The 22,548-nt window shown below is 39.7% G+C and overlaps 1 protein-coding gene across 2 annotated transcripts in view; it reads right to left on the bottom strand.

Annotated features, from left to right (window-relative positions):
- The window catches only part of cluap1 (clusterin associated protein 1), a 79,738-nt gene that overhangs the window by 1,779 nt on the left and 55,411 nt on the right, over positions 1-22,548 (bottom strand). The window contains exons 9-12 of one of the 2 annotated variants that reach the window (XM_062964284.1): positions 16,662-16,734; positions 12,326-12,433; positions 5,948-6,003; positions 3,672-3,728 (exon numbers count right to left, since the gene is read on the bottom strand). In XM_062964284.1, the coding sequence (XP_062820354.1) occupies positions 3,672-3,728; positions 5,948-6,003; positions 12,326-12,433; positions 16,662-16,734 (294 nt within the window). The remainder of the gene's footprint in view (positions 1-3,671; positions 3,729-5,947; positions 6,004-12,325; positions 12,434-16,661; positions 16,735-22,548) is intronic. The other variant, XM_062964285.1, reaches the window with a different exon arrangement.

The raw sequence follows: 22,548 nt of genomic DNA on the forward strand, positions 1-22,548 counted from the left end.
TAATTATTATTATTTATTACATCACTTCTATCCCGCCCTTCTCACACATCAGAGAAACTCAGGGCGGCTTACAATATAAAAACATACATAAAAAAAGTTTACATCGCATTTAGAAATCCATTTAAATAAAAATTACATTACAATTAAGAACCTACATTAAAAACCTGCATAATTACACATATAATTATGCAGGTTTTTAATGTAGGTTCTTACATTAAAAGTACGTTATTATTATTATTATTATTATTATTATTATTATTATTATTATTATTATTATTTTATTATGAAACAGCAAACAAGATAGATATGCTGGATTTCATATCACAAAATCACAAGTCGGACACTTCCCAAGTGTCTAGGACTGTGTGATGTATTTTCGGATGATGCATGCAGATCCCAGTCGGGTGGCCTTTTGCAGTTGGCAGATCGTAATTTTGTCAATGTCTATTGTTTCCAAATGCCGGTTGAGATCTTTTGGCACGGCACCCAGTGTGCCCATCACCACCGGGACCACCTGCACTGGTTTCTGCCAGAGTCTTTGAAGTTCAATCTTGAGATCCTGATAGCGGCTGAGTTTTTCCTGTTGTTTTTCGTCAATGCGACTGTCACCTGGGATGGCGACATCCATGATCCAAACCTTTTTCTTTTCCATAATAATAATAATAATAATAATAATAATAATAATAATAATTATTATTATTATTATTACATTTGTTGTTGGAAGGCTTTCATGGACAGAATCGCTGGGTTGTTGAGTTTTCGAGGCTGTATGGCCATGTTCCAGAAGCATTCTCTCCTGATGTTTCACCCACATCTATGGGAGGCATCCTCAGAGGTTGTGAGGTCTGTTGGAAAACTAGGCAAGTGGGGTTTATATACCCGTGGAAAGTCCAGGTTGGGAGAAGGAACTCTTGTCTGTTTGCGGCAAATGTGAATGTTGCAATTGATCACCTTGATTAGCATTGAATGGCCTTGCAGCTTCAAAGCATGGCTGCTTCCTGCCCGGGGAAATGATTTTAGAGTAGAATTTTTAATAGATTTTGTTCATTTGCATGGTTTCCTCCTTTCTGTTGAAATTGTCTACACACACAGAAAAGCCATTGAAATATACAAGCATGCGGACAATTTCAACAAAAAGGAGAAAACCATGAAAATAAACAAAATCTGGCTACCAGTATTAAAAAAACCCTTAAAGTCAGGACAGTAAATGAAGAACAACACTTAGAAAAAAAGAGGAATTCTAGACAGGAAACAATCAGGGCCAGCTTCTTCACTTCACTTTATTTCTTAATTAGTCGCTCTCCACCAGAGTGCTCCGAGCAACTTACAATTTAAAATATTTTTACATTTTTGTTGGGAGCTAACACCTCCCAACAAAGGATTCCCCTGGGAAGGGAGCAGCCAGGCTTTGAAGCTGCAAGGCCATGCAATGCTAATCAAGGTGGCCAACTGCAACATTCCCACTTGCCTCAAACGGACAAGAGTTCTTTCTCCCACCCTGGACATTATTCCACAGATATATGAACCCCACTTGCCTAGTTTCCAGCAGACCTCACATCCTCTGAGGATGCCTGCCATAGATGTGGGTGAAACGTCAGGAGAGAATGCTTCTGGAACATGGCCAGACAGCCCGGAAAACTCACAGCAATCCATTTTATTTCTTGCCTGCCTCTCCTCCTGGCTCAAGCCGAGTTACAGAATAATTAAAACATCTAAACATTGTAAAGACGCCACAAATACATATATTAAAATGTATTTTTATAATAGATACATGTTAGATATTAAAATATCTCTGCAAAGCCTTCTGGGTCCCAGAATGTTCAACAAAGCAACACAATGGAAAGACAGGAAATCCTGAGAAAACAAGGCAGAAGCTCTTTGTGTGAGGTGGCCTTCTCTTTGAGGAATGACCTTTCTTTAAAGAAACATAGGCATGTTCTTCAAAAACAATATTACTCTGAGCACGTACAGAGCATCTTGCCTTCCCGCAAACAGCCAGGGAGCACGGCTTGTTAATTCTCCAAGGACCTGTTCTTTTAATCTAGAGTGTTTCTGAAGCTGTTTTACGACCGCTACCAGTAGAGGTTGAGTATCCAAAATGATTGGGACTTGAAGTGTCCTGTATTTCAGATATTTCAGGCATTTGGAATATACGAGGGTTGAATGAAAAGTAATGCCTCCACCTTCGTTACTTGGGTTTGGATGGGAATATTTTAATAAATCAAACGCAGAAATAATCCTTAGAATGTGCTCTTTAACTACCACTATTCACTTGTCCACATCATCACCAGACAATTGGATAAATTTCTGCCAACGATGAACACGTTTTCTGAAGCCGTCACGGAAGAAGTCGACACTCTGTTTCCGCAACCGGCGTCTTACAGGACCCATTGTGCACAGATCTTCTGATAACCAAGCAAAGCAATAATGTGATCCACACATTCTTGTGAAATGTCAATTATGCTTGAAATCTCTCACTGAATGATACTACGCACTTTAACAACACAACCGTTCAATGCTAAGGCTTCCTTGTCTGCGCAGGGTTCCATACTTCGCACTTTAACAACACAACCGTTCAATGCTAAGGCTTCTCCGTCTGCGCAGGGTTCCATACTTCGCCCTTTAACAACACAACCGTTCAATGCTAAGGCTTCTCCGTCTGCGCAGGGTTCCATACTTCGCACTTTAACAACACAACCGTTCAATGCTAAGGCTTCTCCGTCTGGGCAGGGTTCCATACTTCGCACTTTAACAACACAACCGTTCAATGCTAAGGCTTCTCCGTCTGCGCAGGGTTCCATACTTCGCACTTTAACAACACAACCGTTCAATGCTAAGGCTTCTCCGTCTGCGCAGGGTTCCATACTTCGCACTGTAACAACACAACCGTTCAATGCTAAGGCTTCTCCGTCTGCGCAGGGTTCCATACTTCGCCCTTTAACAACACAACCGTTCAATGCTAAGGCTTCTCCGTCTGCGCAGGGTTCCATACTTCGCACTTTAACAACACAACCGTTCAATGCTAAGGCTTCTCCGTCTACGCAGGGTTCCATACTTTGCACTTTAACAACACAACCGTTCAATGCTAAGGCTTTCTTGCCTGCGCAGGTTCCATACTTCGCACTTTAACAACACAACCGTTCAATGCTAAGGCTTCCTGCCAAATGGAACTGTAGAGGAGAGTCTACTGAACAAGCCAATACCTGCCGCATACCAGGACTGCCATCTCTTGAGGAGTTACGAAGGTGGAGGCATTACTTTTCATTCAACCCTTGTATATAGTACACCTTTTGGAACAACCTCACGTCTCATTCATTTGCTACTGTGAAAAGATGGAAATGGAAACTCACTTGTGCCTTCGAGCTGGAGATGGTGGCACATTTGTTTGTTCATCTCTCGGGTTCTTAGTCTCCCTTTTTACCTGCTTTTTCCTTTGGTCTCCCCTCAGATCCTCAGTCTCTCTCCAGTCTTGCATCCCATGAGGCTGGAGAGAGACTGAGGATCTGGGAGACAAATGACTGGGAATGTCGAGGCAGCCACCACCTTGAAGGCCGAAGTGGGTGCCGAGTATCAAGTAGCAAGAGGCTCAACCTGAAGCAAGAATGTGCTGGATATGTCGCAGGATAGGCAACAATGGCCAGAGGCATGAAACACAGAAGCACAATACCCACCTTCGCTTTGGCTCTGGAAGCTCTACGTTTATTGCCTTGGGCACGGGCTCCCCCAAACTGTGAGTTGGAGGAAGAGGAGGAGAAGTGGCCGCAGCATGCAGAGACAAGGTGAGAAGGAAGCAGAAAGAAATTAAAGCCATAACCGAAACCGGCAGAAACGGTCAAATGAAAGAGAGTAAGGGAGGTGCTGCAGCAAAAGGGTCAAACCTAATCTCCTAACAATGAAGGAGGGGAAAAGGGCTAAGAGCCTGTGGAGTAGCAAAGTCTACTCTTTGACAACTCACACACCCCTCCGTTATCTTCGTGCCAATCGTGCCAACTACCTAGAAAAGGTATTCTAAACTAGAAGGAAGGGCAGACAAAGCTTTTCTTGGAACACAACAGAAATGCAAGAAACCTCCCCATTGGGAGGCATGCTCCCAGATGACACAACAGGAGAAAACTTTATGGCTTGAAACCAACAGCTAAGTAAATATACACTATTTCAAATAATAGTTCCAAGCAACAGGCAGGCAGGATTAAAAGAGCATCGATAGTTTGGCAATGCAACCTCAAGGTTAGTAGTATTGTATGTATAAAAGGTAAAGGTTTCCCCTGACGTTAAGTCCTGTCATGACCGACTCTGGGGGTTGGTGCTCATCTCCATTTCTAAGCCGAAGAGCCGGCGTTGTCCGTAGACACCTCCAAGGTCATGTGGCCAGCTTGACTGCATGGAGCACCATTACCTTCCCACCAGAGTGGGATCTACTCCCACTATTTTGATCTACTTCCACTATTGATCTACTCACATTTGCATGTTTTCGAACTGCTACCCTGTTTCCCCGAAAATAAGACAGTGTCTTATATTAATTTTTGCTCCCAAAGATGCCCTAGGTCTTATTTTCAGGGGATGTCTTATTTTTCCACAAAGACGAATTCACATTTATGGTTGAATTTTTAAAAATGAAAATTTATTGTCTACTGTACAGTAGTTGTCATCACAAAACAGCATAACCAAGCTGCGAATCCTTTCAAGAATTTCTATATTATATTTTATTGCTATACTGTTTTAAAATTACTGTTTTAAATTTCTGTTTGTATGTGAATTTATGTTGTTGTTGGGCTTATCCCTGTGGAAGCTGCCCTGAGTCCCTTCTGGGAGATGGAGGGGGGATACAAGAATAAAGTTATTATTATTATTATTATTATTATTATTATTATTATTATTATTATTATTATTATTTCTTGTACTACCTTTATGTCCATGTACAACAATCTATGCTACGTACATTTACCGATCCTGCATGCTTCCAAACAAAAACTTTACTAGGTCTTACTTTCAAGGGAGGCCTTATATTTAGCAATTCAGCAAAACCTCTACTAGGTCTTATTTTCTGGGGATGTCTTATTTTCAGGGAAACAGGGTAGGTTATAAACAATTAAAAATGGTTCCCTGTAGGTCTGTTGTGAATAAGATGTCACTTTAGGGACAATGAGATTGAAAAGCACATGGAACGTCCAATGAAAGCAATGCCTTGATCTTAAAATAGCACACAAGGCAAAATCCCAAAGAGTTCCTTCAGAGTGGCAGCTCTGAAAGCAATTAGATTTAAGATAATGAATTATACAGTTATTTCTTTTAATGGAGTTTGGGCCCAAAGTCGAAAGTATGAGGAGCAGATGGCCGTGCCCGGCTGAGATCTCCCTTAATGTGGCTGAGATATTAAAGGAAATGGAGGCCATCACTGTGGGGAAGGATTAGAGAAATCATGGGCATATTAAACATCATTAGGAAGATGATTAAGCACATGCTCTTCTTAATAGAAAGGCCTTTAATTCAGGCTCTAGTTACGAGCGAGCGCAAGACTAGGCATACAGTGCCTCCTAAAACCAATTAAAATCCCCCTGCAGTGAAGCTTGGCTTTCAAAGTCCGTCATTTAACACCTAATAATCAAAAGTAAACCATTGCACAATAGAATCATGTAATAGCGATGTGATAATCACAAAAAAGAGGGCCAGTCCACCTTGCGGCTCTCCAAGAAACGGTCCTCGCCAGTCTCCTCCGCTTAAGCACAGCAGCAGCCGCAGGAGAAGAAAAGCAAAAAAGACACAAAAGGAAGGAGACACAAAAAAGATAGGACAAAAAGACTCGAAAGATGCGACGTGTGGGTGCTTTGATGAAAGGAGGGCACACCGCAGAGATACAGAGTAAGGCGAGGTAGGTATCGGCTGAATGTACAGGCTCTTTGTGGTGGCATGAAAAGTTCTGCCAAAAGCGCCACCGGTTACTACTCACATCATCCTCGGTTTCTCCGCCGTGCATCGTTCCGACAATCCGCTTGCTTGGCCTCCCTGCAAGAGAGAGAAAAATCATGAGAATGGGACTGCACAGGGACCAAGGCCAGGAGGAAAGCAAAATGTTTTGACAAGTTAAAAGCAGCGCTCAGAGAGGCCCGGGACACTCAGACACACTTCCGAACATTTCTCTTCTTAGTTCTTCCCCATCTTTACAGCAATTCCAAAAGCTGTTTGTTCTGAGACAAGGGAAAAAAGAAGGTGGCTACTGCATACAACAGTCTTCAGTGCTTTTTACTGTTAGGGAGTGTGTGTAGCGGAACCAGCAGCGTCCAGTTAACACCATGTGCAAAAGACTCAGACCAGGCAGAGGAATTGAAAGAACAAACTTGTCGAGTTGAAGTCGAATAAACAGTTCAGCAATCGTACAATGTGCTTGTAGTTGCATAGGATCAATAACTAATCAATCAGCATTCAATATATCCAGCATAGCATATTTAAACTGCTACTTGACCGTAGCCAGAGAGCCTGTCTATTTCTGTGCTCTCCCTACAAGCTCAAATTCCCAACTGTCAAATCCAGCCATCTTCCAGCAAACTGATACATTGTTTGAGGCGTGGCTTGCCTCTGCAAAACTCAGCTCCCTTCATTTTGCAGAGATCTTATGCAAACAACTTTTGCAAGGATTTCTTTACACACACACATAGCAATTTGGCGCAATACTTTTTACTCCTCTAACAATCTGCTTCTAAAGTTGATGTCAGGTTGACAGAAATTTCAGGCTGATAAAAATACTGAAGGTAAGCCGAGTTTTTCAGCCATTTTTTTGAGCTGAAAAAGCCTCCCTCGGCTTATAATGGGGTCAAGGTCAAGGCCGGGCAACAGAACCTGGAGGCCATTGCTTGCAATATCTATATATATAAAAGGGTAATGAAATTTCGGCCTAGGACAAAACAACAAAACTACACATCCCAGAAACACTAAACTTGGCAGCACAACCCCTCATCCATGCCTCTACGTTCATACAACAAAAAGAAAAGAAAAATAAAGTCCTCATTAGAGGGAGAGGAATAATTGTTTTTATCCAATTGCTGCCAGTTCGAAGGCTAAGCTCTGCCCACTTGGTCTCCTAGCAACCCACTCAGCCCAGGGGACAGGCAGAGTTAGGCCTCACTTCCACACTGCCTATAAAATACAGATTATCTGATTTTAACTGGATTATATGGCAGTGTAGACTCAAGGCCCTTCCACACAGCTATATAACCCATTTATAATGGACATATTCGCTTATCCAACGTTTTGCCGGCCCGTTTATGTTGGATAAGCGAGACTCTATGTCTATATATATTTGTGTGTTCACTTCCTTCCTGTAATATTTGCAAGCCCTATATATAGGTAGGTAAGAATATATTCATATCTATTCAGATGTCTCTCTTTATATAGATAATTATATCTATATAGAATTTGCAGAGGCTTGCAAACATATGAGGTTAAATTCATATATAAAAATAATGTATATAGATAGATAGAGATATATAAGTACATAGGGATTGCAAATGCATGCAGGGGGCTAATGCCTATATATCTGTAGGAGAGTTTAACAAGTATTTCAGGGGAAAATGCTTTTATAAGATTAATGGATATATATTTTTCTTCTTCCTGACTTGCAAGGGCATTTTTCCCTTTTCAAAACATTCCCTTGGCTAAGAGCGAGGGAGGCTTTGCAAAAGAAAACACACTGATAAGGGAGGGTAAGAAAGAAATATATCATATATTGCAAGCAATGGTTCTGTTGCCCGGCCTTGACCCCATTATAAGCCGAGGGAGGCTTTTTCAGCTCAAAAAAAGGGCTGAAAAACTCGGCTTATCTTCGAGTATATACGGTAAGTCCCGAGAAGACCATTCAAGTGGCAGAAAATTACCGAAAATGCTCACAGTGGCCAACTACAGAAGTGAGAACAGGGAATAGCAGAGTGGCAGTGAAAGGAGGGGTGCCAATTGTCAGAGTTTTATATTATTTAGGTCATTTCTTATGTGAAAATGGATAAGTGTTTGTTTTGGGGTTTTCTCCTTGGACGAAGGGTGCAACTTCCGCAGAAGGGGTTGAATGTTTGGAACCCCAATTTGATAGTTGCGACATGGGTTATGGGCCCAGGACCACCAGAACCAGAACCAGCACCAGTCCTGTTGTCTAGGAGAACCTGAAGGACTCTAAAACCCAGAACTCCTAAAGACTGTCAAGTGTTGTGTTTGTTGAAAGAAAGATTGGAAAACATGTCTCTAAGTGGAAGTGGTAGTTTGCCACTAGAGAGACTAAATTCTTCAAACTACTCATCGTGGGCAGTGAAACTAAAATATTTTCTCATTAGAGCAAACTTTGAGAAAAAAGCCCAATTTGATAGCTGCGACACCAATGCAGGCAGGCAGAAGGAAAAGGGGCTGATAAAACTTTTTAATTTGTATTGAAACAAAATGAAACCTAAATTCACTTGCTGGTACAGTAGAGTCTCACTAATCATGTTGAAGTTTTACTGCTCAGTTTAATGTTTTATCTGATTTGTGCTGTCGTGTCTGGGCATGGCCCCATGTAAGCCGCCCCGAGTCCCTCCGGGGAGATGGGGCGGGATATAAGAATAAAATTATTATTATTATTATTATTATTATTATTATTATTATTATTATTATTATTATTATTATCCAAGCCTTGCTTATCCAAGCCTCTGGATAATCCAAGCCATTTTTGTAGTCAACGTTTTCAATATATCGTGATATTTTGGTGCTAAATTTGTAAATACAGTAATTACAACATAACATTACTGCGTATTGGACTACTTTTTCTGTCAAATTTGTTGTATAACATGAAGTTTTGGGGCTTAATTTGTCAAATCATAACCTAATTTGATGTTTAATAGGCTTTTCCTTAATCCCTCCTTATTATCCAAGATATTCGCTTATCCAAGCTTCTGCCGGCCCGTTTAGCTTGGATAAGTGAGACTCTACTGTACTCTGAAATTGTAGGAAAGCTTGCACATAGATGGAAAAGAGGTCCAGCTGTGGAGCAGCCCCAGAGGGATGACTCGACACTAGTTTCTGCAGTACCATTAAAGGGAATTTTGACAGTTTCGCAGGAGACCAAAGCAGCATTCAAAAGTCACCATTTGTCAACCCCTTGCTGTGGTGGCCTTTCTAATGGGAAACCCTGCGGAGTTCTCTTTAAGCCATTGGGAGAATGTACTTCTCCCCTCAAGGGAGACGCTGGCTTTGATGCTTTGCTGTGCGACCAGCAAAGGCAAGCGCTGAACTCTGTTCCAGCTGAACTCCGGTCCCAATAAAAGCAAAGCAAGGAGGCAAAAGAGGGATGGATGTACCATCTGCGCCTATGTATTCTGTGCCTCGTCTCCTCTTCCATTTCTAGCACGCTTTCCCTTCAGTATGAAGAAATTGTAGATGCCCAAGAAATCCGAACATGGGGTCAGGAAGAGAAGGAAAACTTCCAATAACTGAAGCACACAAACTACTATTAGATCTCCCCAGGAAGCTTATCAAATCTGGCTGCTCTAAAAACTATATTTAATTACTGTATATACTCAAGTATAAGCCTAGTTTTTCAGCCCTTTTTTAAGACTGAAAAAGCCCCCCTCGGCTTATACTCGGGTGAGGGTCCTGGTTGGCTTATATTTGGGTCAGCTTATACTCGAGAATATATGGTACATTTATTATTTTTCTATATTATTATTGGTATTATTACATTTATTATTTTTCTCTATTATTGTTGCTACTATAATGCAAGTGCTGTATATTCTCAAGTATAAGCCGAGTTTTTCAGTCCTCTTTTAGCCCTGAAAAAGCCCCACTCGGCTTATACCCGAGTGAGGGTCCTGGTCAGCTTATATTTGGATCGGCTTATACTCGAGTATATACGTCATTTATTTATTTTTTTTCTCTATTATTATTGTTATTACTAATTTACTCTATGTATTATTATTATTATTATTACATTCATTATTTTACTCTATTATTATTGTTACTATTACACTTATTATTTTTCTCTATTATTGTCTTTATTATATTTATTATTTTACTCTATGATTATTACAGTAGAGTCTCACTCATCCAACATAAATGGGCCAGCAGAATGTTGGATAAGTGAATATGTTGGATAATAAGGAGAGATTAAGGAAAAGGCTATTAAAGATCAAAATAGGATATGATTTTACAAATTAAGCACTACTATTACATTGCTACTATTACATTTATTTTACTCTATTATTATTATTATTATTACATTTATTATTTCACTCTGATATTGTTATTATTATTATTGCATTTATTATTTTACTCTATTTATTATTACTTGTATTATTTTCCTGTATTATTTATTATTATTATTATTATTATTATTATTATTATTATTATTATTACATGTATTATTTTACTCTATTATTATTAAAAGGATACATAAGCACATTTACATTGAAGAAGATGAGAATAATGATTTGATCAGAGTTGGACAGTCTTATCTTGAATTTGAGCCTTATGTAAATATTCAAAAACATTTAACCTACTGATGCCTCAATTAATGTTATTTTATTGGTATCTATTTTTATTTCTGGAATTTACCACCCTCGGCTTATACTGGAGTCAATGTTTTTCCAGTTTTTTTGTGTGGTAAAATTAGGTGACTCGGCTTATATTCGGGTCGGCTTATATTCGAGTATATACGGTAATCATTCTTTCGCTTAATCAGAAGGGCTAGTTGCTCTTCTCCTTTAGAGAGATCTCAGGAAGAGTCCTTCATGGTACGGCTAATCTGGAGTTCACAGGGCTATGAGGAATATGGTAGCCTTTGGGTTGTCGAAGGCTTCCATGGCTGGAATCGCTGGGTTGCTGTGGGTTTTCCAGGCTGTATGGCCATGTTCTAGAAGCATTCTCTCCTGACGTTTTGCCCACATCTATGGCAGGCATTCTCAGAGGTTGTGAGGTCTGTTGGAAACTAGGCAAGTGGGGTTTATATATCTGTGGAATAATGCCCAGGGTGAGAGAAAGATCTCTTGTCTGTTGGAGGCAATAATAATAATAATAATAATAATAATAATAATAATAATAATAATAATAATAATATAGGTGCAGTGCCTAAAGGCCTTGGCCTGCACTTAAACACAATCGGCGCTGACAAAATTGCCACCTGCCAGCTGCAGAAGGCCACCTTACTGGTTACACTACCACCAGCACAGCTCTCAGCATCCTTGGAACAGTTAAGCCCCCCCCCCCCCCCCCCCACAACAAGGGGGCACAAACAAGCAGTCAAAGAAGAAGAACATGCCCTGGCAGAATATGTAAAGCAAAGTGAAGAACCTGCTTTGATTGAGGTCAAAAATCAGAAACTTCTCAAAGCACAGCAGACAAAGAATCAGTACAAGAAGACTGCACTACAAACTAGAGCTGAGAGCTGGCACAACAAAACACTGCATGGAAAGTTCCTTGACAAAATTGAAGGAAAAGCTGAAAAGGAGAAGACCTGGCTCTGGCTCACGAATGGGACCCTGAAGAAGGAGACAGAAGGCCTGATCCTTGAAGCCCAGGAGCAAGACAACAGGACAAAGGCAACTAAGGCCAATATTGAAAAATCAGCTGATGACCCAAAATGCAGAAAGTGCAAGGAAGCTGATGCATAGTTCTCATATTTTGCCAGATGAGAGAGTAGGAGTTTAGTCATCCCCTATTCAAATAAACATTGAACTTTGTCTAAAGACAAAACAGCAACTGTTAACTAAAATGCAAGGATCAAAGCAGAGCTTCTAACCCGGAAGCAATGCGTGTTTACAGCATAGATGTAGACTAGCACACCACACCAATACAGTTCTAACCTTGGGCTCCAAAATATGGGATACAAAGATAGACTCGGGCTGTGGCACAGGCTGGAGAGCAGCTGCAATGAATCACTGCAATGAATCACTCTGACCAGGAGGTCATGAGTTCGAGGCCCGCTCAGAGCCTATGTTTGTCTTGTCTTTGTTCTATGTTAAAAGGCATTGAATGTTTGCCTTTATGTGTACTGTGATCCGCCCTGAGTCCCCTTCGGGGTGAGAAGAACGGAATATAAATACTGTAAATAAATAAATAGATTGCGTATACTGGAAACGTCTCTAAGGACTGAATCTTTTTATTATTATTCAAACAATCCAATATCCTAACCATCTGCATTTTCATTTTGCAAAAAGCATGATTCTAGATCTCAGAGTCAGGAAGATACGGCAGTCTGGGATAGACAGCTTGCGAAATACAACTTGGAGCTTTTTTTGACAGATTGTATGGCATGTACCGGAGACACGGTGTGCCCGGCAATTTGCAGAGAATTAGCAAAAGCAAGCAAAGGTACCTTGCATGAGCATCTCCATGGCGGTATGCTGCTTCATTAGTTGCCTGTCTTCAATGTCACTGTCAGATCCATCATCCTCGTGGATCTCAATGTCTGAGTCATCATTACCTAAATAAAAGCAAGAACACCCACAACGGTTAACGTCCACAAGTGAGACATGATCAGGCTATTAGCCCTCTTTGTATTCATTCATTTCAATGAATGATTGTGACTGACAGGCACAGAAGAAGCCATAACATAAGTCCAAAGTATTGGTTTTGATCTATTATCACCATATGTCAATTCTGTAGCTGTGTTTGGTATAGATTTTCATATATATATATCTATATATATAAATGAGTGATGGCATCACGGCGACCCACAAAACAACAAAACTATAGGCCCCCCAACCTCGAAATTTGACAACACAACCCATCATCCATGCCTCTAGGTTGATACAACAAAAAGAAAAGAAAAATAAAGTCCTAATTATAGGGAGAGCAATAATTGTTTTTATCCAATTGCTGCCAGTTTAGAGGGCTAATCTCTGCCCACTTGGTCTCCTAGCAACCAACTCAGCCAAGGGACAGCCAGGGTTCAGTTAGGGGACAGGCAGATTTAGGCCTCACTTAGGCCTCTTCCCTACTGCCTATAAAATAGAGATTATCTGATTTTAACTGGATTATATGGCAGTGTAGACTCAAGGCCCTTCCACACAGCTATATAACCCATTTATAGTCTTATATTATCTGCTTTGCACTGGATTATCTTGACTCCACACTGCCATTTTATACAGCTGTGAAGAAGGGGCCTCATCTAATCCAGTTCTAAGCAGATAATATAAGATTATCAATATACAATATACAATTCCTCAATACTTTATTTCCCATACCACCATACTTCGCCACAGCAACCCGTGGCCGGGCACAGCTAGTGTGTGTGTGTGTGTGTGTGTGTGTGTGTGTGTGTGTATATATACACACACACACACACATACATACATACATACACACACACACACACACACCCTGTTTCCCCAAAAATAAGACTTCCTTGACCTTTAAACTGGGACAAGAATAAAGCCAAACTGCGGCAGACTCACTTGTACACTGTGATGAAAACTGACATGTTTGCACAAACAAGTGGAAGCATTGAAGGAGATCCCCCAATCCCATTTCCATGTCTCTTACTGTTAAAGATCTAACAGTAAGAGAGAGGCTGTGAGATATCACAACCTACATTTCTGATGTGTTCGCTGCAATGATCACTTGAGGATGGCCTTATCAAAGCTTCGCTCTTATCACACCAGCCAGTTATTTATCAACAGGAGATGAAGGGGATGGAACCCAGAGGGGCTGCTCATTTGACATTCAGGTCAGACTCACAAGGAAGCCTTGGCATAATTTTGGAAAAGCTTCCAAGCCTTATCTCATGCAGATAAAGGCCGCCGTTGACCTACATGCCCATCTTGAAACACAGATAAAGACTTGATCAAATCACAGGTCTATCAAAATGTGCACAAACACCCAAGAAGATTTTGTAGGCAGAATGGATTGTTGCCCAAATTGTTTACAACTTCAGGCATGTACGAGGGTTGAATGAAAAGTAATGCCTTGTTTTTCTGGCCTCCGGTTCACAATTCCAGCAGTATGTCTGATGACGGTGTTGGTACCCTGTTTCCCCGAAAATAAGACATCCCCAGAAAATAAGATCTAGTAGAGGTTTTGCTGAATTGCTAAATATAAGGCCTACCAAAGTTTTTGTTTGGAAGCATGCCTGCCAAACAGAACACCAGAGCATGCGGGATTGGTAAATGTATGTACCATAGAGTGTTGTACATGGAAATATTGGTAGTAACAAGAAATTCTTGATAGGATTCACAGTTTGTCTGGTTATGCTGGTTTGTGATGACAACTACTGTACAGTATATAATAAATGCTCATTTTTTGGTTCAACAACAAATGTGAATTCTTCTTCATGGAAAAATAAGACATCCCCTGAAAATAAGACCTAGAGCAAAAATTAATATAAGACACTGTCTTATTTTCGGGGAAACACGGTAGCCTTGATCGTATTTCCACCATTTAATTTGCTCTTCAAAATTTTTCTGACCTTTTGGATATATTATTTGTTTCACATAAGTAACAAAGGAATAAAGTTTAACTAATGGTGTTCAATATCCTAAAACTCAATGTGGGTGTCTGTTTGAAGAAATGCTTTCTGCCTAATAAGGAAACATAGTTGTGATGCAGGTCATTTTTACAGCTTTATTTCTATTCTATCATTCCACCACATCAGAGGGACAGGTGAGGCAGTGCAGTCTGGGCAACAAAACCAATTACTCTTTGGCTCTTCTCTTCCCAGAAATGTCTCTGCGAGCAAGAGCTGGACCAGGCTTCACGAGGGAAAGGAGCGAGACCACAAGGCTCCCCGCATCAGCCTGGCCAGGACACATTTCCATTTGGCTTTCTCTTGCTCTTTTGTTCTGATCATTAGCCAAGCGTGTGGGCCAAGAGCTGGTATCACTTAGAAGAAACTCCTTTTTCGTGAGCATCTCTTCTTTCTCTTTGTACCATGGCTTTTAGCCTGGACGTCATGTACAAATCAGCCGGAGAGAACGGGCAGCAAAGGCAGAAAGGCAGAAACTTCAGTGATATTACCTAACATCCCAAAACAAACAACGCCTTATTCTAATAACCCGGGCACCGTCAGGTCCCCAAGCGAGTTTAACAATAAATTACGTATGTTTCTTTAATCAGATCTTAGCAGCCATAAGATAAAGTCTTTGCAGTACATCAACAGCAGTAGATGAAAAAAGACATTGATATATAAGGTGATGAAAAATAGAAAAATAGTTATTCAATGATAATTGGAATAAATTGTGCCAGGTAAACCAAAAGAAGAAGCAGAAGAGTTAGAAATGGCGAGAATATCTGGCTGCAATGCAGCATGCTTAGAACCCATCAAAAAGCTGCTTCTACACTGTTCTCAAACAGGGCTGCAGTGCAGATGCAAACCCATTTGTGTGAATCACAGAAACCACAAGTAAACCTGTTATTAGCACATATCAAAACAAAATAGATCCAGTAAGCTTCTTTCACCATATTGCTCCACAATTTCTAAAATAATATTCATCTTGAAATAAATGATTTCACACCTGCAAACTGTATTGCGTATATAAATGACGTCCCCAGTGCCATTCTTCTAAGAGAGACTAATGGATTGGATGCCACAAGGTTAAAGAAGCCATAGTTATCTGCTCTGAGTAAGAGCCGAGCTTGTCAACGGCTCTTCTACACTTTAGGCCAGGGGTCTCCAAACTATGGCTCGCGGGCCACATGCGGCCCATTGAAGCTATTTATCCGGCCCCCACAACACACAGGCAAAAGGGGGTTGGGCTAAATGGCCCAAGAGGTCTCTTCCAACCATTATTATTATTATTAGTATTAGTATTATTAACATTGAGGCTGGGTAGTCATCTGTCGGGGGTGCTTTGCTTGTGCTTTTGGTGCACAAAGGCAGAAGGGGGTTGGACTAAATGGCCCAAGGGGTCTCTTCCAACCCTATTTTTTGTTGTTGTTGTTGTTATTATTATTATTATTATTATTATTATTATTATTATTATTATTATTATTAACATTGAGGATGGGAGGCCATCTGTTGGGGGTGCTTTGCTTGTGCTTTTGGTGCACAAAGGCAGAAGGGGGTTGGACTAAATGGCCAAAGGGGTCTCTTCCAACCTTATTTTTTATTATGATTATGATTATGATTATTAACATTGAGGCTGGGTGGCCATCTGTCCGGGGTGCTTTGCTTGTGCTTTTGGTGCACAAAGGCAGAAAGGGATCAGGCTAAATGGCCCAAAAGGTCTCTTCCAACCATTATTATCATTATTATTATTTGAAACACAACAAGATGAGTCCACAGCAGACACTAGGGCTGTATGATGTATTGGCAAATAATTTATTATTATTATTATTATTATTATTATTATTATTATTATTATTATTATTATTATTATTATTATTATTGCTCAGTGGGCAACTACAACCCAGCCCTCCAAACATCGGAGGGACAGAGAACTAGCCCCTGTTTAAAAAGTTTGGGGACCCCTGCTTTAGGCTTTTTCAGCAGAAATCAGGCAGAAGTTCCACCTGGTGCTCTCATTACTGAAATGGGGAAAGGGAGTAATATGGCATGTTTCTCGATATTACTGAGAAACAAGTTGTATATATTTCTGCCTGGCATTTGAGTTTCCACCCAAGCAACTACAAGATCCCAGAAAGAGAAATGCCTCTGGCAATCAAACAGCATGAGGGAACTGAATCTGTAAACATAGAGGGGAAAGGAAGCTTACTTCCACTCTTCAGCAAGCGCTTCTCTTCCTCCTTCAGCTTATTTTGCATCAGCCGTAAGGTGTTCTCCGCTTCCTGGATGGAAAGGAAAATCAAAAATCAGACAGGAGAAAGCGTATTTTCCCCAGTCAGATTGAGGCAAGGCGGTCACAAGTACGACACAAGAGTTGATTCCCTACATCAGTGATGGCCAACCTATGACACGCGTGTCAGCACTAACACGCCTAGCCATTTTTGCTGACACGCTGCCACAAGCAGATTGATTGGATGACTAAATGTCTTTTGTGGCCAAATTTGGTGTGAAGTGGTCCAGTGGTTTTGTTGTTTACTCCACGGGAATTATGCACATTACACACATCTATCTATATAAAAGGGTAATGAAATTTCGGCCTAGGACAAAACAACAAAACTACACGTCCCAGAAACACTCAACTTGGCAGCACAACCCCTCATCCATGCCTCTACGTTCATACAACAAAGAGAAAAGAAAAATAAAGTCCTAATTAGAGGGAGAGGAAGAATTGTTTTTATCCAATTGCTGCCAGTTAGAAGGCTAAGCTCCGCCCACTTGGTCTCCTAGCAACCCACTCAGCCCAGCGGATAGGCAGAGTTAGGCCTCACTTAGGCCTCTTCCACAGATTATCTGATTTGCACTGGATTATATGGCAGTGTAGACTCAAGGCCCTTCCACACAGCTATATAACCCATTTATAATGGACTTAATGCCAGGGGAAAACCTTTACCTTTTACCTTAACTACCACCAATTCCTCAATACTTTATTTCCCATACCACCATACTTCGCCACAGCAACACGTGGCCGGGCACAGCTAGTGTATGTGTGTGTATATATATATGTATGTATGTGTGTGTGTGTGTGTGTGTGTGTATATATATATATATATATAATTCTATTATTATTGTAGTATATTATTGTATTATTACTATTATTATTATAATATTCATTATTCATGACTACAGTAGAGTCTCACTTATCCAACATAAACGGGCCAGCAGAACGTTGGATAAGCGAAAATGTTGGATAATAAGGAGAGATTAAGGAAAAGCCTATTAAACATCAAATTAGGTTATGATTTTACAAATTAAGCACCAAAACATCATGTTAGACAACAAATTTGACAGAAAAAGTAGTTCAATACGCATTAATGCTATGTAGTAATTACTGTATTTATGAATTTAGCACCAAAATATCACAATATATTGAAAACATTGACTACAAAAATGCGTTGGATAATCCAGAACGTTGGATAAGCGAGTGTTGGATAAGTGAGACTCTACTGTACATTGAAACTACAATAGAGAGAAATCAGCGGGGAAATTGCAAGAGGTACCATAGATTGTTGTACATGGAAATAATATATATAATACAAGTCGCCTCTATGAGCCAGTGTAGCTATGTAGACAAGCACCCTAAATTCCTTCAATATAACCACCTTATCCAGTTGCTCTCCAAAGTAAAAAGGGAAAATTAACAAAATAAAACCAAGTCACGCTGACCAGGAAAATTGAATAGACGTCACTGAAAGCAAAGTTCTTCCTATCTCGCTCCTGCTGAAATTGGCACAACAAATGAGATTCTGTACCGCTGAGAGTGTCTTTAACACGATAGTGGCAAGACGCTGCATTTAAGTGCTCCTTCTGCCGTTATATATCCATTTATTTCTATCACCGGATGCCATAATCAATAACTTACTGAATATCCCAAACCTCACCTAGAAATGGTGTAGGAACAGCAAATGGTTTTTTAAAAAGCTACAGTAGGAGAAGGTATGCACTTTTAAGAATGCTGCTTTTGAAACCTTAATTATACTGAGAGATATTTCTCTTGAAGACGCTAAAAGCCTCAAATTAAAGAGACGCAATTTCAACAAAGTTCCAAGCTAAGTTAAAACCTTTCCCATTTCAGTTTTACTGAGTTTGAGGGTTGGGCAGGGTTTGGGCTCCAGCTTGGTTACAGAAATCTACTTTGGGCTCTATATCCCAGGATCCGATCTCAGGCTTTCTGCTTGAAACTGGATTATATGAGTCCGCACTGGCAGATAATCTGGGATAAACAGAAAACCTGGGATCAGATCCTGGGATATAGGGCCTGTCTGGAAAATCCTTTTATCTCAACCTTGGAGAAAAGTGGCGCAAGGCTTCTCCAAGTGGGTTTTGTCAAGATAGTTTTACTTTCGGTCTGTCGTAAGAAGGAAGTCGAAACAAATACAAATAGACAATCTATATATAAAAAATGCAATGTGCATAATTCCCATGGAGTAACAACAAAACCACTGGACCAAATCACACCAAAAGACATAGTCATCCAATCTATGTTTTTCCATCAAAAAACACTATAAAATTACTATATATACTCGAGTGTAAGCCTAGTTTTTCAGCCCTTTTTTTAAGACTGAAAAAGCCCCCTTCGGCTTATACTCGGGTGAGGGTCCTGGTTGGCTTATATTTGGGTCAGCTTATACTTGAGAATATATGGTACATTTATTATTTTTCTCTATTATTATTGGTATTATTACATTTATTATTTTTCTCTATTATTGTTGCTACTATTACATTTATTTTACTCTATTATTATTATTATTATTATTATTATTACATTTATTATTTCACTCTGATATTATTATTATTGCATTTATTATTTTACTCTATTTATTATTACATGTATTATTTTCCTGTATTTATTATTATTATTATTATTATTATTATTATTATTATTATTATTACATGTACAGTAGAGTCTCACTTATCCAACACTCGCTTATCCAACGTTCTGGATTATCCAACGCATTTTTGTAGTCAATGTTTTCAATATATCGTGATATTTTGGTGCTAAATTCATAAATACAGTAATTACTACATAGCATTACTGCGTATTGAACTACTTTTTCTGCCAAATTTATTGTCTAACATGATGTTTTGGTGCTTCATTTGTAAAATCATAACCTAATTTGATGTTTAATAGGCTTTTCCCTAATGCCTCCTTATTATCCAACATATTCGCTTATCCAACATTCTGCCGGCCCGTTTATATTGGATAAGTGAGACTCTACTGTATTATATTCCTATATTATTATTAAAAGGATACATATGCACATTTACATTAAAGAAGATTAGAATAATGATTTGATCAGAGTTGGACAGTCTTATCTTAAATTTGAGCTTGATGTAAATATTCAAAAACATTTAACCTACTGATGCCTCAATTAATGTAATTTTATTGGTATCTATTTTTATTTCTCAAATTTACCACCCTCGGCTTATACTGGAGTCAATGTTTTCCCAGTTTTTTTGTGGTAAAGTCAGTGTCCCGGGAAGAAGATGGAAAAGTCATGTTCGGCTTGTGTGGGCTCAAAATCATCTTGCTGGAACACGGTGTATCTTGAGCCGTGAAAAGCCTTAACGGGAATATTCTCTCCGGAAGGGAGGGGGAAGCCGACAGGGAAAGAAACGTGATGCAAATACTGGGCAAAAGGAACAATCTATTATGCCAAAAAGAGACCCGCCGAGGAACCAGAGCGTATTCGCAGAGGGCCACTCAAAGCAAAGCAGCCGGCTCTTCAGGGCAATGTGATCAGTCAAGGACATCTCCAATTAAATCAAGGGTGCTTTTACTGCAGCAGAAATCACCTTAATAGGTCTCCTGCTCTCTCGGGACCCAGGGAAAAATATGAATTCAAATGATTCAATAACAGTTCATTTGCTATCCCCTTGATGTATTACGGTGCTTTTGTACTCATTGTACTCTCTCGACCCTTTATACCCGTCTTAGAATTATAGAGTTGGAAGAGACCTTGAGGGTCATCCAGTCCAACCCTCTGCCAAGAAGCAGGAAAATTGCCTAAAAAGCACCCCCGACAGATGGCCATCCAGCCTCTGTTTCAAAGCCTCCAAAGAAGGAGCCTCAACCACACTCCGGGGCAGAGAGTTCCACTGCTGAACAGCTCTCACAGGTAGGAAGTTCTTCCTAATGTTCAGGTGGAGTCTCCTTTTCTGTAGTTTGAAGCCATTGTTCCCTAGTCTCCAGGGCAGCAGAAAACAACAACAACAACAACTATTATTATTATTATTATTATTATTATTATTATTATTATTATTATTATTATGACACAGCAAACAAGATAGATATGCTGGATTTCATATCACAAAATCACAAGTCGAACACTTCCTAAGTGTCTAGGACTATGTGATGTATTCTTATTCTTATTCTTCTTATTATTATTATTATTATTATGACACAGCAAACAAGATAGATATGCTGGATTTCATATCACAAAATCACAAGTCGAACACTTCCCAAGTGTCTAGGACTATGTGATGTATTATTATTTTTATTTTTATTATTATTATTATTATTATTATGACACAGCAAACAAGATAGATATGCTGGATTTCATATCACAAAATCACAAGTCGAACACTTCCTAAGTGTCTAGGACTATGTGATGTATTCTTATTCTTATTCTTCTTCTTCTTATTATTATTATTATTATGACACAGCAAACAAGACAGATATGCTGGATTTCATATCACAAAATCACAAGTCGAACACTTCCCAAGTGTCTAGGACTGTGCGATGTATTTTCGGATGATGCGCGCAGATCCCAGCAGGGTGGCCTTTTGCAGTTGGCAGATCGTTATTATTATTATTATTATTATTATTATTATTATTATTATTATTATTATTATTGTATCCTGCCCCATCTTCCCGAAGGGACCCGGCGTGGCTCTCATGGGGACCAAGCCCAAATACAGCGTAAAATATTATATCAAAATGCATTTAGAACAAGTAAACATATAAAAACACAGCATATAAAATACAATAAAAACATACACAACCAACCAATAGCCAAGGCGCAGTTAACATATTCAAGATTGGAGTAAGGCAATAGAATTTATATACTGTATGTGCTGAGTTTTTCCTGCTGTTTTTCATCAATGCGACTGTCACCTGGGATGGCAACATCAATGATCCAAACCTTTTTCTTTTCCACAACTGTGATGTCTGGTGTGTTGTGTTCCAGAACTTTGTCAGTCTGGATTCGGAAGTCCCACAGTATCTTTGCCTGCTCATTTTCCAATACTTTTGCAGGTTTGTGATCCCACCAGTTCTTTGCTGCTGGCAGGTGGGACTTGAGGCATAAGTTCCAATGAATTATTTGGGCCACATAGTTGTGCCTCTGTTTGTAGCCTGTCTGTGCAATTTTCTTACAGCAGCTGATGATATAATCAATGGTTTCGTCAGTTTCCTTGCACAGTCTGCATTTTGGGTCATCAGCTTATTATTAACAAAATTGAGGCTGGGTGGCCATCTGTCAGGGGTGCTTTGCTTGTGCTTTTGTTGCACAAAGGCAGAAAGGGGTTGGACTAAATGGCCCAAGCCATTTCCAACCCGCTTGATTATTTTTATTATGATTATGAACAATGAGGCTGTATTTGTTCCCGTTTTGTTTGTTTTTTACTTCAAAATAGGATATGTACAGTGTTCATAGTTTTTTTAACTATGGTCCGGCCCTCCAACGGTATGAGGGAGCCTTGTTTAAATAGTTTGGACTGACTTACATATTGGTTAACGCACAACCACGGCTTACCCAAGAAAGAAACTAACTGGGATCTTGTAAAAGATTATCTGAAACAGATGAAGACAGACCTCATTTGTTGAAAGTATGCAATCTCAAGGAATAGAAGAAGACAGTGGGGAAGTAGAACTGAAACGAGAATATATGGACTGGATTTAAATTATAGGACTCTCAAAGTAAACTTATTTTTTACTAGCTGTGCCCGGCCACGCGTTGCTGTGGCGTTGTCTGGTGGTGTTGGTGAGAAATTGTTGAGGTAGTGGTGGTATTGAATGTCTGTTGTATGGTTGTCTT

Source organism: Anolis carolinensis, unplaced genomic scaffold, assembly GCF_035594765.1.
Source record: "Anolis carolinensis isolate JA03-04 unplaced genomic scaffold, rAnoCar3.1.pri scaffold_13, whole genome shotgun sequence".
Lineage (NCBI taxonomy): Eukaryota > Metazoa > Chordata > Lepidosauria > Squamata > Dactyloidae > Anolis > Anolis carolinensis.